Source organism: Puma concolor, chromosome C1, assembly GCF_028749965.1.
Source record: "Puma concolor isolate L17-30 chromosome C1, mPumCon1.1.hap2, whole genome shotgun sequence".
Lineage (NCBI taxonomy): Eukaryota > Metazoa > Chordata > Mammalia > Carnivora > Felidae > Puma > Puma concolor.
The window spans coordinates 80,434,617-80,450,006 of NC_141674.1; the positions used below are offsets into that span (position 1 = coordinate 80,434,617).

General features: G+C 42.1%; 2 protein-coding genes across 6 annotated transcripts in view; one reads left to right on the forward strand and one right to left on the reverse strand.

Annotated features, from left to right (window-relative positions):
- The window catches only part of ARHGAP29 (Rho GTPase activating protein 29), a 67,027-nt gene extending 64,634 nt beyond the window's left edge, over positions 1–2,393 (reverse strand). The window contains exon 1 of one of the 4 annotated variants that reach the window (XM_086717603.1): positions 2,231–2,393. In XM_086717603.1, coding sequence (XP_086573729.1) covers positions 2,231–2,243 — 13 coding nt within the window. In that variant the 5' untranslated portion in view covers positions 2,244–2,393. The remainder of the gene's footprint in view (positions 1–2,230) is intronic. The other 3 variants (XM_086717600.1, XM_086717602.1, XM_086717601.1) reach the window with 3 other exon arrangements.
- Positions 1,195–14,922, forward strand: LOC147578183 (uncharacterized). Of its 2 annotated transcripts, none has more exons than XM_086717605.1 (2): positions 1,195–2,728; positions 13,629–14,922. In XM_086717605.1, the coding sequence occupies exon 2, from the start codon at positions 13,812–13,814 to the stop codon at positions 14,634–14,636; it is 825 nt and encodes a 274-aa protein (XP_086573731.1). In that variant the 5' UTR covers positions 1,195–2,728; positions 13,629–13,811; the 3' UTR covers positions 14,637–14,922. The 2 variants fall into 2 exon arrangements, with proteins under 2 accessions (XP_086573731.1, XP_086573732.1); XM_086717606.1 differs by lacking the exon at positions 13,629–14,922 and adding an exon at positions 5,639–6,231.
- Positions 14,923–15,390: the final 468 nt, after the last annotated feature.

A 15,390-nucleotide genomic window follows, 5' to 3' on the forward strand; every position in this document is an offset into this window, starting at 1 on the left:
CTAGCCATCAGCCCAGAGCCTGACGCGGGGCTCGAACTCACCGACCGCGAGATCGTGACCTGGCTGAAGTCGGACGCTTAACCGACTGCGCCACCCAGGCGCCCCTATCCAAGTTTTTATAAAATTGAACTATGACAGTGAAAACATTTGGAGGATATACACTTTCCGAGATCATACTACTTTCCTATGTCCCAAAATGAATACCCTCTAGTTGGTGGTAACATAAAACGTAGTTACTAACATAACATACTGCAAGAGGCAATTTAATTAAATGAGGTAATAATATAAAAAACACTTAATGCTGTGCCTGATTCATCATGAACACTCAAAAACTGTTAGCCATTATGACTAGCTGTGCTTTATTGTGGGAGATTGTGGGGTTTTTTTTAACATACTTAAGTAATGAACAAAATGTGGGCTTTACCACAATATATCTGTAGATTGCGAGCAAGAAATATACCACTGGAAACATTTCCAGACACTTAACTGACTTCGTGGAAACCTACTAAATGGCTTCCAAGTGAAGTTTGAACTATGCAAACAGACTGTTGAGCAAAATATTTGTTAAACTCTAATTCTCATGCATCTCTTCCAACTTCAAACCATCAACATTTACAACGTGTTTTAATCACTTAGCAAAGAACTTTGTAGCAAACAAAATATTACTATGCAAAACTACTTTCTCTGTATGTTGTCAATTCTAAGTAATATATGCATTAGAAATGTGAACATTAACTTCCCAGTACCCTGGAATGTGACTTTCCCAAGACTTGAGTAGCCTCTATTAATCAAATGTCCTATGCCCCATGTACATCCTCCCAAGAACACATCATTACAGAAGTGTTTTCATTTTAGGCACTGGGCTGTTTAACAGAAGTATAAAACTGCCCCCAAATATCTACTTAATAGCTCCCATTTTACTATTCCTACGTCAGGAAAAATTGCCAGATATTTCAGAAATCTGCCATTTCAGCACAATTTCTGATTTGGTAAGAATCTACTTAAAAACTCTTGTAAAAAATCAGAAAAATTCATTCTGGAGGTTTTTGATTATACTTTTGTACAGTACTCCCCACAAAAACAGCATACGGCCATGTCAAAAGGTTTCATCAATAATATGCAAATAACTAATTTCTAAAGAAAGGCATGCAATGCACATACACTTCATTCCTGTGCAGTTAGAACCTAGCACGTTTAAAAAAGAGGAAGCTGCCCAACCTCCCACGCCTCCAGAATGTCTAGCATTCCTGGCAGGCATGGCTCTCTCTTGACCAGCCAAAACTACTCAATGCCAAAGAGCCCGCTCCCCATCCCCATATTTAAATACAGAGTGGGGAAATGGAGCAACCGAAAAGGGCAGTGGACATGGATAGAGACGGACAAGAGATGCCATCACAGAGACAGCTGGAGAAAGGGGAAGGGGTGCTCAGCTCCTGACCTTAGCAGCTAACAGTTCTGCCCTCCCAAATGAGGTGAGGCCAATTCCTTCTTGAGAAGGAGAGTAGGAAAAGATTAACATGGAGACACAAGGCTCATCAGTCGCTAGGGCTCCTGAGCTCACCCACCAAGAATAAAACAACAGTCAAGCCCGAAACAACGGAATTGGGAAAAACAATTGACACTGAGGCCTTAGAACGACAGAGCCCTCCTCAGCCCAAAAGACCGAGACGAGAACAATGCACCACGGAAATCCTGAAATGGCTGAGGAATGGAACCCAGCTGAAGTGAGGGCTGCTGTCAGGACAGGTGGGAGCGAGACGGGTCAGAGCCAAGACCAGGCTCTTAGCGGTCAAAAGCATATACTTTAAACCTACACTCTGACAATTACTAGCCTGTGTGCTCCGGCAGGTTAACCTCATTTTCTCCGCGTAAAAAATGAGTTAAAACAATCATGGAGCTGTCGCAGAGCTTAAAGAAGTTAAAATGTGGAGCATTCTTAACAGTACGTGCACGGTGGGACGTGCTATGTGCCTGCTTTAATTTTAATCGTCATCTGCTCTGGGCTACCGCTCCCGCCGCGCCCCGCTCGCCCCGTCGGACCCCTCCGGGAGGACAGGAGCACGGAGGACACGCGCCCGGCCTCCCGCGCAGCCCTCAGCCGCCTCAGCTCGGGGGCCGCCGCGTGGGCCGCTCACACCCTGGACAGCAACTGGCCGGCAGCACCGCCGACGACCCCAGCCCGGAGCCCTGGCCGCCGCGGCCGGAGCGAGCGCCGCCGCCCCACACTCACCGCGGCGCTCCATCCCGCGTCCTGGACGCGGACGCCCGCCCAACACTCACGGCCGCCGCCGCCTCCGCCGAGGGCTGGAGCTCGCCGCCCCCATCCCCCACGGCCCGCGGACGCCCGGCCAAGCCGCCGCCGCCGCCGCCGCCGCCCCAGGAGCTACGGCCACCACCGCGCCGCTCGGGCCGCCCCGCCCCCAGGCCTCGCGCCTCGCGCCTCCCGCCCCTCCGCGGCCCGCCCCCTGAGGCCCAGCCCATTGGCCCGCGCGCCCGGGGAGGCGGGGCTCCGGCGCCCAGCCGCAGGTTGGGGCGGCTGCCGGCTCAGGCGCGCGGGGCGCGGGCTGTCAGCTGCGCCCCAGCCGGCAGGCTGTCCCCAACATGGCAGGTCGTGTTAGCCACCCTGTGCGGTTTGTGGCACAACAGGCGAACCTCAGGCACAAGTCACCTGAAGAGTAGATCTGGTTAAAAGGAGCTTATCAGATGATCAATCTACATTTCTTTTAAGGTACGTCTTCCTCCCTCTCCAAACCATTTAAGAAAACAAAAACAGGACTCCACACAGGTAAAGTGTAATGCAGGCCTGATCCAAATCCCCTCTATAGAGGAAAAATATTTTCCACTTAGACTTATATTACTTTCTTAAACTACAATCTCAAAGTTCACTCGGAATGAGAAAAAATGTCTGAGGAAATTAAAATAATTACAGAAAGCATTAGGGGCCCAAAGCAGGTAAGCTTCCATATCCTACTACACACTGAAACAAGCAATGTCCTTTGTCTCAGTACTGGGACATTTAGAAAGAACTGATGGAGAAACACAGGACATGTGGGGCAGGCGACTGTGGGTAGTGCTGGAGACAGAAAAATTATCACCATGGGAGAAAGGAGAAAAGGACACAAGGAGGGTGTAAGGAGGAAAAGTAGAAAGAAAATGGGGGTACAGACATAGGGAGATGAAACCAAGGAAGGCAGAAAAAGGTGGTGACAGAGAAAATAAGAATGATAAATAAAAGAGAGAAGGAAGAGAGACTACCTACTTAGAAAAAAGAAGTGAGCATGACAGAGCCAACACATGGAGTAGTGTGACTCATTGACAAAGAGATGCATCTTTGAACTTTTACAGGAAAAAACAATGTTGGGGAAATAAATGTGGCCCCTCAGATGCTACCTGGAAAAGATAAATATGAAAACGCTCAGTTCCATGGTTATTTCAGCTGTACACTGGATTTTCAGACTCAACCTATACAAATTTACCCCTTAAGACCCCAAACACAGCAGTACTAAACATGCCAGGGATACTGAGTTTCGTCAAAACCAAACTGTCCTTATAAAAACACTTAAAAAGAAAACTGCACCATGGACTCTCACCACAGAAACTGATGATGCCGTGAAAAGAAACAACTAGTAGGAGGAGAGGTCAGGAGTCCCCAGGCCAAAAGGGGACTGGAGCAGTGCAATGCTGATTAAATCATAAGACTTGGGGGAAGAAATCTGAGGTACTCCAGCAACCTCAAACATCCCCTTACATCTATTTTAAACTGTATTAATTACTGAGTGCTATCTTATCCACCATTACCCTTAATAAGGAGGAATGTGTTCCTTACTAAAGTGGAATTTGCAATGTCACTGCCAATGTCATGAATAAGGTCCTGTTGGGGAGAAAAGATGTGTGGGGAGGAGGTGGTGGTATGACAGAAACAGTAAGGAGCACAGAGAAGGGAGAAAGAGGAAAACGTGAAGAGAGACAAAGATGTGAGGAGGTGAAAAACAACTGTGAAGAGGAGAGAAAGGCAGAGGGGAAAAGAAGACAGAGAAAGATGCAGAGACAAGTGGAAGGAAAGGAAGAATTTAAATGGAGACAGAATAAAGAAGAGAAGAGAGAGAAAAAGAGGTGATAGAGAGAAAGAGATTGACAAACTACCCCCTGATAGAGAAAGGGAAGAGGGATACCTCTCATAGTTCTAGGGAAGAGAAGCCAAGCAGGCCTCTATGTTGTTACATGAAAAAGATAAATATAAGAACCCAGGGTGAAGAGTTGAGTCTTCAATATTCATTGAAGTTGGGGTGCCTGGGTGGCTCAGTAGGTTAAAGCGTCTGACTTCGTCTCAGGTCATGATCTCACTGTTTGTGAGTTCGGGTCCCACCTCGGGCTCTGTGCTGACGCTCAGAGCCTGGAGCCTGTTTCAGATCTGTGTCTCCCTCTCTCTCTCTGCCCCTCCCCTACTCACTCTCTCTCTCTCTCAAAAATAACTAAACATTTTAAAAAAGAATATTAGACAGTTAAATTATAAGTAAGGTTATCTAAGGGAAATTTTAAGAAGTCTCTCAATCCTAATCCTCCTTTTACAATTTTTTAAAAATACATTATCTGTCATCTTCTTCACCCTATTCTTTAGTAAGGATGATAACATTTGGAAACATTTGTAAAAATGTTAGTTCACCTTAAAATTAAAAGGGTTATTTTATTAATTCCCCCAACTTGCATTTTAAGTAATTTTATATCACACAAACAATATCTTTCTGTAAGTTCAAAATTCTTGATTTAATAATTAAATTCTAAAGTGCTAAAAAAGAAAGAAAGAAAAAGTAAAGCCACCTGTATATCTATTGTTGAAGTCCAACATCTTAAAATGTATAACAAGTTGCAGAAAAAACATGGAAGATACATAATTGGGAATAAACTACTTGTGTTTTTACCAGTTTACATTATTATTGTCTCTAGTATTTTTTCCCTCTGAAAGAGAAACTCGCATCCTCTATAATGCTGCTCTTGAGTCAGCCATTCTATAAAGCCTCAACTTGCATATTATTAAAATCTTTTTCATGTGCCCTCTGCAGTGTTAACATAGTCAGCATTGTTATTTTTGCTAGGTATGTGTCTTCATATTCCTGAAGTTATTTCTGTGGTTTAGGTAGCCAACTTTTCATACCAGAACATGGGTCTAAAAACATTTTACAATGTCTGGAGACACTTTTGGTTGTCACAACTGGGGAGGAGGTTGTACTGACATCTAGTGGGTAGAAGACAAGGATGCTGCTAAACAGCCTACTTGCACAGAAGAGCACCCCCCAATTCTTATACCCCCCCCCCCCACTCCTAACAGAATTGTCAGGTACAAATAGTATCATGTTTGAGAAATAATGTCAAGGTTGAAAAACTTTGCACAGGCCTAATTACTACTTTATAAGCAATATAGAAAACAGAGGAACATGTTAAATTGTATCACAGGATGCACCCAGCAAAATCTAGACTGTGGGTCATTTTATAAAGCAAATAACACAATTTCTTAAAAAGCAAATTGCAAGGAAAAAGATGGAAAGAAAATCTCTACATTAAAAAAGACTTAAAATTTTATATATATCAAGTACAGGAATAAATGAGACAAGACTTATCCTTTCACTTATATCCTTTTCAGAACTGGACTATAGACAGCATAGAACTGTGATCCTTGAGATACGGGGTCCCAAACAAATGACGTAGGCCTTCAACTGCTGCAACTTTCTGCCTGGAGACACATTCTAGACCATGGCACAGGAAATGGAAAGACAAGCAGAGCAAACTGGGGCAGCTGGAATCTTTAGGACAGAGTACCAAAGAGGAAGGAGGTAGGCAAAGGAAGAGCTCCAGAAATTTGCACAGGCAATTCTTGCTGAAGTCTCTTGCTGAATACAAAGTTGCACTGTATGGGTGAAACCCCACAAGGATAGACAAAAAATTTCCAGGGAGCTGTAACTGAACAATTCCCAGGGTTTCCACTGGGTTGGAAGACCTCTGAGTATTCACCAGCCAGTGCTGAGAGACCTGATGAACACTGAATGGCACGTGTTAGTAGTGTATCTAACCCAGACCTAACAAAAATGGTATTCTAGATTAACCCCCAAAAAAGCTTCAAAACAAGCCTCATTTGGTAAATTAAAAAAATTAATATTTAAAACAAAAGTAATAACAATGTGTCGTGGCATTCACAACATACAGAAGTAAAACGTACAACAATAACACAAAGTAAGAAAGGAGGGAAATGAAACTATACAATAAGGTTCTTACATTATATGTAAAGTAGCATAATATCATTTAAAGGTATATAATAATAATAATTAGAAAAACCGTAACAGGAAAAAAATGTTTATTAAAATCTTCAGAGATATATTTAGGAAGCCAATAGAAGACATAAATGGAATTTTAAGGAATTAATCCAAAAGAAGGCAGAACAAGAATAAAATGAGAGAGAGAAAAAAAAGCAGATGAGACAAATTAAAAACAAATAGCAAGATGACAGACCTAAACCCAATCATATCAATAATTACACTAGATATAAATACTCTAAACACCCCCACAAAAAGGCAGAAATTATCAAATTGAAAAGTAAAACTCAACTACATACTGTCTATAAGAAACAGACTTGAAATATAAAGACTGAGATAGATTGAAAGCAAAACAAAAGAAATAGATATACCATTAAAATACAAATCATAAGAAAGCAGAAGTAACTCAATTACATCAGACAAGGAGGTTTTCCAGGGATAGAGTATCATAATGATAAATGAGTCAATTCATCATAAAGACAATCCTACAAATACATGCATCTAAAAAACCCTCCAGAATATATGAGACAAAAACTGGCAGAAATGTAAGGAAAAACAGACAAATCCCAATGATAGTTAAGATTTAAATCCCCTCTCATTAATCGATAAACAACAGAAAATCTGTAAGGATATAGAAAATTTGAACAATACTATCTACCAACTTGACCTGATAGATATTTATATAAAACTCCACCCAACAACAGCAGAGTACACGTTCTAATCAAATGTACATGAAATATTCACGAAGATAGACCATATATGGGCCATTCAACAAGTTCCAATACATTTAAGAGAAAATGAAAACATATAGTGTAGGGGCACCCAGATGGCTCAGTCGGTTAAGCATCCAACTCCTGGTTTTGGCTCAGGTCATGATCTCACAGCTTGCAAGTTTGCACTGTCAGTACAGGGCCTGCCTGAGATTGATTCTCGGTCTCCCTCTCTCTTTGCCCTTCCCCTGCTTTCTCTCTCTTTCAAAAATAAATAAGTAAACTTAAAAAGAAAAAGAAAACATAGTGTATGTTCTCTGACCCAAACAAAATTAAATTTGGAGTAACAGTAAAATAATTGGAAAACCCCCCAATACTTGGAAATTATAAAATACATCTTTAAATAATAGTATTCTGGGGGCGCCTGGGTGGCGCAGTCGGTTAAGCGGCCGACTTCAACCAGGTCACGATCTCGCGGTCCGTGAGTTCGAGCCCCGCGTCGGCCTCTGGGCTGATGGCTCAGAGCCTGGAGCCTGTTTCTGATTCTGTGTCTGCCTCTCTCTCTGCCCCTCCCCCGTTCATGCTCTGTCTCTCTCTGTCCCAAAAAAATAAATAAACGTTAAAAAAAAAAAAAAATTAAAAAAAAAAAATAAATAATAGTATGCTGAACTGAATGAAAATGAAACATAGCATTTCAAAATGTGTAAGTTACACAGTGAAAGCAGCAGTTAGATAAATATACAGTTCTAGATGCTTTTAAAAAGAAAGTTCTAAAAATCAATGATCCACTTAAAATCAATGTTCTACTTTAAGAAGCTAGAAAATGAAGAGCAAATTAAACACTAAGTAAGAGAAGAGAAATAATGCAAAGAGTGGAAATCAATGATATAGAAAACAGACAAAAAAGTCAGCATTGTTATTTTTAATTTTTAGATGGAGACAGAATAAAGCATTGTAACAATGTAACTGAAAACTACTTCTTTGAAAAGATCTATTAAACAGATAAATGTCTAGCTAGACTAGTTAAAAAATAAAGGGAGAAAATGCAAATTATTAATACCATGAATTAAGAAGAAACATCAGTATAGACCCTACAAATATTTAAAGAGTAACAGGAATGTTACAAACAAGTTGCCAGTTCAACAAGTCAGATGAAATGGGAAAATTCCTAGAAAGACACAAATGACCAAACCTAACACAAGAAATAGAAAATGTGAATAGTGTTATATATATTAAAGAAATTGAATTCATAATTTGAAATGTCTCACAAAGAAAACTGCAGACTCAGATGGCCTCATGATGAAGTCTGTTGAACCAGATAAAATAATCCTACAAAAACCCTCAGAAAATAGAGAAGGCAGGAGCACTTCTTAACTCATTTTATGAGATCAACATTACCCTGATAACAAAATCAAAGACATTACAAGAACACTTTAGGCCAAATTTCTGAACACAGGATTAGCAAGTCAAATCCAATAATATATGAAAAAGGATAATACATTATGATCAAGAAGGGTTTGTCCCAGGAATGCAAGTTTATTTTAATATTCAATAGAGAAAAACCATCTGACAAAATTCCACATCTATTCATGATTAAAGCAGTCAGCAAAGAATAGAAAATGATTTTTTCAACCTGATAAAAGGCATCTACAAAAAATCTATAGCTAACATCATAGTTAATGATGAAGGGGATCATGTTTTCCGCTTAAGATAAGAATTAATATTGTTACTGAAGGTGTTAGCCAGTACAATAGAACAAGACAAACAAAACACATTGAGGGGCACCTGGGTGGCTCAGTTCATGATCTCCTGGTTTGTGAGTTCAAGTCCCCCTTCGGGCTCTCTACTGTCAGCACCAGAGCCCACTTTGGATCCTCTGCCCCCCTCTCTCTCTCTCTGCCCCTCCCCTGCTTGTGCTATCTCTCTTTCTCTCTGAAAAATAAACATTAAAAAAAGGGGGGAAAAACAGAAAACACACTGAGATTGAAAAGGAAAAAGTAAAACACTTTATTCTAAGTTGACATGTTTGTGTACCTAGAAAATCCTAAGGAACCTATAAAAAAAAAAAAAAAACACTACACCTAATAAATGAATATTATAGGGTCACAGAATATAAAGTCAATATACTTTAATCAATTTTACTTCTATATACTAGAAACAAACAATTGGACAATAAAATTTTAGAAACTCATACCATTTACAATAGCATCAAAAAACAAGATTTTTAAGGAATAAATTTAACGAAATGCATGCAGGATCCTAAATTTAAAACTACCCAACAGTAATGCAAGACATTAAAGAAACAAGTTAAATTAAAATAAATTTACTTAACAAGAAATTAAATGAACAAGTATACCATGTTCATGGATTGGAAGGCTCTCTACTGTTAAGACTTTTTTTTTTTTTTTTTAATTTTTTTTTCAACGTTTATTTATTTTTGGGACAGAGACAGAGCATGAACGGGGGAGGGGCAGAGAGAGAGGGAGACACAGAATCGGAAACAGGCTCCAGGCTCTGAGCCATCAGCCCAGAGCCTGACGCGGGGCTCGAACTCACGGACCGCGAGATCGTGACCTGGTTGAAGTCGGACGCTTAACCGACTGCGCCACCCAGGCGCCCCGCGACTTTAATATCTCTCAAATTGATCTACAGTTTCAAGCAATCCCAAACAATATTCTCCCTGGGGTTTTTTTGTAGAAATTGACAGACTGGGTCTAAAATGTATAAGAATAAAAAAACTGCAACAGCCAAAACAACTTTGAAAAAGAACAAGTTGGAAGACTTATACTGCCTGATTTCAAGACTTAACTATGGACCTACAGTAGTCAAGACAGCACGACACAATAAGACATAGACCAATAGAATAGAGTCCAGAAATAGAACCATATATATATAGTCAAATGATTTTCAAGAGGTGTCAAAGGAATTCACTGGAGGAAAAGATGGTCTTTTCAATAAATGGTGCTGAAATAACTTGATCTTCACATGAAAAACAAATGATCCTGGACCCTTATTTTACAGCACACCTGAAATTAAACTCAACATGTATCATAGACCTAAACGTATAACCTAAATCTATCAGCCTTTTAAATTCAGGATTCAGAGAGGGCAGGCAGCTGCCTGTTTTTATAAATAAAAGTTTTGGGGGAAGACAGCCATTCCTAATTGTTTACATATTGTCAATAAATGCTTTTGAACTAAAACAACAGTTGAATAGTTGAGGTGCTATAGTCTATAAGCATAAAATATTTATAATCTAGTCTTTTCAGAAAACAATTGAGGATCCCTCTTTTAAAGAAAACATGAGAGAAAACCTAGGGAACAATTTCTCAAACAGACACAAAAAGCAAGAACCACAAAAGAAAACACTGGTAAATTGGACTTCAGGAAAATTTAAAACTTCTGGTCTTTGAAAAGCAACTTATGAAATGAAAGACAGCCAAAAACTGGGAAAAAATATCTGACAAAAGAATTATATCCAAATCATATCAAGAACTGTTACAACTCAATAAGAAACAACCCAATAAATTAATGAGTGAAATATTTGAACAGAAACTGCAAAAAGTGGCACACAAATGGGCAATAAGCACATGAAATAGTGTTCAACATCATTAGTATCAGGGAAATGCAAATTTAAACCACAATGAGATACCACTAAATATCTACTAGAATTCTTCATTTTAGTTAGGTTGAAATACAAAATTTGGGGTAGGATGTGGAACAACTAAAACTCTCACACATTGCTGCTATATCAGGTACCACTTTGGAAAACAGGGTGGCAGTTTCTTATGCAGTTACACATACGTTTAGCATACAACTCAGCAGAAGTGAAAACATACATTCATCCAACAACCTGTACACAGTACATAGCAACTTTTTTCACGATAGTCAAAAACTGGAGAAAAATCAAATGTCCATCAACAGATGAATGAATAAACAAATTGTGTTACAGCCTTACAAGGGAATACTACTTAACCATAGTTATCCATGATACAACAAAAACCATGGATGAAGCTCAAAAGCATACTAAATGAAAGAAGTCAGGCACAAAAGAATATATACGATATAATTCCATTTGCATGAAGTCTAGGAAAGATGAACCTAATCATCTGATGCCTGGGGACAGAGGTTGTGGTATGGTGGGGGATGCAGGGGAGTTCCAAATGAGCATGAGGGCACTCATCACTTTTTGGAGTGATTGAAATATTCTAATATCTCGATTATGGAGGTGAACACATAATGTACGCATTTGTCAAAACTCAAAGTGTATAAAAACCTAACAGCATGCTAGTGCTTAATGGAAATATTAGGTAAATAAATTATAAAATTATAGAATGTTACATTTGAATAGTCCCTCAAACTCAACTTACTCCCCTTTCTTAGCACTTTTCAATATGTTTTCCATCTTCTTCCTTAAAAGGGAAGACTATGGTATTCGAAAACTTTCTCAATGCAAGTATGAAACATTTTCTAAGAAAAATTCTTATCTAGGGAGGCAGTATAATCAAATGGCTCTTTTGCTTAATCAGAGTAATAATAAAGAAAGGGCAAACGCTCCATAAAAATCCTAGTTCCTGACTTTTGTTTTAAACTTTCCTTGTCTCTTTACACATGAATGTGTCCTTACGTATTGGGGGCACTTCAGTGGCTGAGTCAGGTGAGCATCTGGCTCTTGATTTCAGCTCAGGTCATGATCCCAGGGTTGTGGGATTGAGCCCCATGTCAGGCTCTGTGCTGAGCATGGGTCTTGCTTGAGATTCTCTCTCTCTCTCTCTCTCTCTCTTTTTCTCTCTCTCTCTCTCTCCCTCCCTCCCTCCCCCTCTGCCCCTCTCCCCTGCTCATGCTGTCTCTAAAATAAATAAATAAATAGCAGAATCAGTGGCATCCTGGTAAGCATAGAGATAACCAACAATTCTCTTCAGAAGGGCCTTTCTGCCTGTGCTTATTAAAATAATTCTCTTAATTTCAATCTCACACAAAACATTGTTTCTTCCAAGAAGCCACTGAAAACAAATCATTCTTCTATTTTCCTATGGGACATTCAATATACTTTCTTGGGTAACCCAATATATTATGCGTTGGGCCCTGTTTATTTGAAATTACCTACTTCTACCCAATAGACTGAAAGGATCCACAGGACTCTGTCTAACATAGAGTGGGATGAAACTAAAGTTTCTGGGTGAATACTGAATGAATCATCAATGGCACAGGATTACAAATCCTTCCAGGGGGGCCTTCTGGGTGTGAGCTTTGTTCAACATAGTGCTCACTCCTGAGACCAACAGCAGTGGTTGTAGAAGCTCACATTCCTAGGTCAAGGGCTTCTGCAGCTGGGAAGCCAAGGCTCGATAATTTAGGAGGATGTTCTATTTTAGGCAGGTGGGCAGAGTGGGAATTGACCAGCCACCACAGATTTGCTGACAGTGCTTTCTTCATCTCAGCCAAAGTTCTATTTCCTACCAATTTGGGGACTAAAACATTTTCTACCCAGGCCTACCTTACTTTCCTTCAAGTTCACTCTCAAACCCTTCTTAGAATCCGGAGACCAGAGCTATTTGTACTATAAAGCTAGCAGAAGTTAAGCTCAATGCTCCTCACTTGCACCCTTCCTACAATCAGGAAGCATTTCTAATTACGCATTTCTGGCAAACTGCCTAAAGAAACCTCTGAAGAAAGGAATCTAAATCTCCAGGACTCTCATAATTTGTTCTGACTTCTTTACTGGTGAATTCTTTTTCTTGAAGAAGCTATCCCTTTCCCAAACTGAATAAAGGGGCAAAGCTAATTCCCAATCAAAGATGAGAAAAGGAAAAAAGAAATGAGGAACAAAAAGCTCCTTGGCAATTTTGGCTCTATCACAGTCTTGAAACTTTCACAAAACACTTCTTCACACTCCCAAAAGGTAAAAAAATAAAAAATAAATAAATAAAAAAAACACAAAATCACACACACTCTGGGAAGATCCAACATTAGAAGACAGAAGAACGTCAAAAAATTCAAAAATCCCAATGTATGGAGGGGTGGTAGTGAAAACAGTGATCAAAACAAAAAACAAAAACAAATAAAAAACACCTCACCCTTGTCTGGAAAGAGGAGCGGTGGTGAAAAGGCGAGATAGACCCTGGACATGTCAGAGGGTTTCAAAGACAAGGAAGGTCCCTGGCTACTCTTCAGGTCGAAGGAAGGCCGCCCCCAAGCACCAAGTTTTGATCACAGGGTCCTGGGACATCCAGGGAAACAAACTCACAGGGATACGTTCTCCTATTAGGTAGCTGCAAGCCCCCGCCTGTCAATTCCATTTTGCAAAGCACAGGACTTGTCCTAGAGCCAAGGCTTGGGAAAAGGTGGATGGAGGTGATGGTGAAGGGACAGTTACTCTGGGAAAAGAGAGGAGTGGGGAGAAGGGAGAGTGGAGGGGAGTGGTGTGAAGACAGTGACAGATACGCACAAGTAGGGGCACTCAGAAAGGGAGAGTGTTTTTCTACATTCCGTTCTTTCTCTGCCTCTCCAAATAATAAACAGCCTGGGCCTAGGTTAGGTGAAGTGTGATAAGAAACGGCGGATATAGAATACGAGATGTCTGTTATTTTATCTCATCGTTTCCATTTGTCAGACTGAAATTTCAGCAAATGCCATCAAACTGCCAAAAAGATCCCAAGTGTCGAAGACGAACGTGAAGTCCCAGTGAAGTCCCAACGGAGTAAGGGTGAAGGAACTCCTGAATTGCGCACGGAAGCGATGAGGGCGTGTGGCCAGAAAAGGGAGAGGGGCTGCAGGACGCTCAGGGGCACCAGAAATGGGATGGAAGCCCGGCGAGCCTCTCCTCCGCAGCCGTGCGGCGTCGCCTAATTCAAGATACCCATCCGGGGTACGGAGTGCCCGCGCAACGACTGCTCGCGCCCTTCCCGGTTCCTCCGCTCCCGCCGCGCCCCGCTCGCCCCGTCGGACCCCTTCGGGAGGACAGGAGCACGGAGGACACGCGCCCGGCCTCCCGCGCAGCCCTCAGCCGCCTCAGCTCGGGGGCCGCCGCGTGGGCCGCTCACACCCTGGACCGCAACTGGCCGGCAGCACCGCCGACGACCCCAGCCCGGAGCCCTGGCCGCCGCGGCCGGAGCGAGCGCCGCCGCCCCACACTCACCGCGGCGCTCCATCCCGCGTCCTGGACGCGGACGCCCGCCCAACACTCACGGCCGCCGCCGCCTCCGCCGAGGGCTGGAGCTCGCCGCCCCCATCCCCCACGGCCCGCGGACGCCCGGCCAAGCCGCCGCCGCCGCCGCCGCCGCCCCAGGAGCTACGGCCACCACCGCGCCGCTCGGGCCGCCCCGCCCCCAGGCCTCGCGCCTCGCGCCTCCCGCCCGGCCGCGGCCCGCCCCCTGAGGCCCAGCCCATTGGCCCGCGCGCCCGGGGAGGCGGGGCTCCGGCGCCAAGCCGCAGGTTGGGGCGGCTGCCGGCTCAGGCGCGCGGGGCGCGGGCTGTCAGCTGCGCCCCAGCCGGCAGGCTGTCCCCAACATGGCAGGTCGTGTTAGCCACCCTGTGCGGTTTGTGGCACAACAGGCGAACCTTAGGCACAAGTCACCTTTTGCATCCTCCCGCAGGTAGCTGGTCCTCTGTTCTTGTTTAAGTGGACATTCCTTTGGTGGGCACTGAATTTCTCCCAGTCGGGAATCTGGTCTTAACTTGCTTTGTCCGCCTTCTTCCCACACCCTCCTTCTTTCCTTCTGAACAAAAATACATTTTGTGCTCAATTTTAAAACTGCCCCCACGCTCTTCTATCTTCGACTGATTGTCATTGTCAGAAAACAAACTACTCAAAACTTGAAAATTTATATATAGTTCCTCTCTATATATAGAAGTATATAGTACTTCTATATATATAGAAGTTGCTCAATAAATACTAGTTGAGTGCATATCCCCCTGATTATGTTCCTTGCTTCTTACCATTAGATGCGCCCTGAGTGATGGGACTCATCAATGCTGTAAGGGAAACGAACAACCAAAATTAAAGCCTTTATCATGATGTTGGATCACACATCATAGATGAAAAAAAGTACAGAGTTTCTATTTAATAGAGTATAAATGAGTAACACTTAACATCTTACAGGGAATATCCTTCCTATCATCTATGCTGAGACATAACAGGCACCTGATGAATACTAGCTAAGTAAGTGGGCAAAATTATAGGAAGGGACTTTGAAAAAAAATCCCTCAATCTCATACTCCCTTAAATCTTTCTCAAAATATCTTAAATACCTGCCATAGTCTCCACTTTTCCTCATTCGTCTGGAGAAATAGGATATTTGAAAGCATTCTCAGAGAAAGATGGTAATTCATTTCGGCAATAAGTACAATTTTTAACTAAGAAAGAATGAGCATCA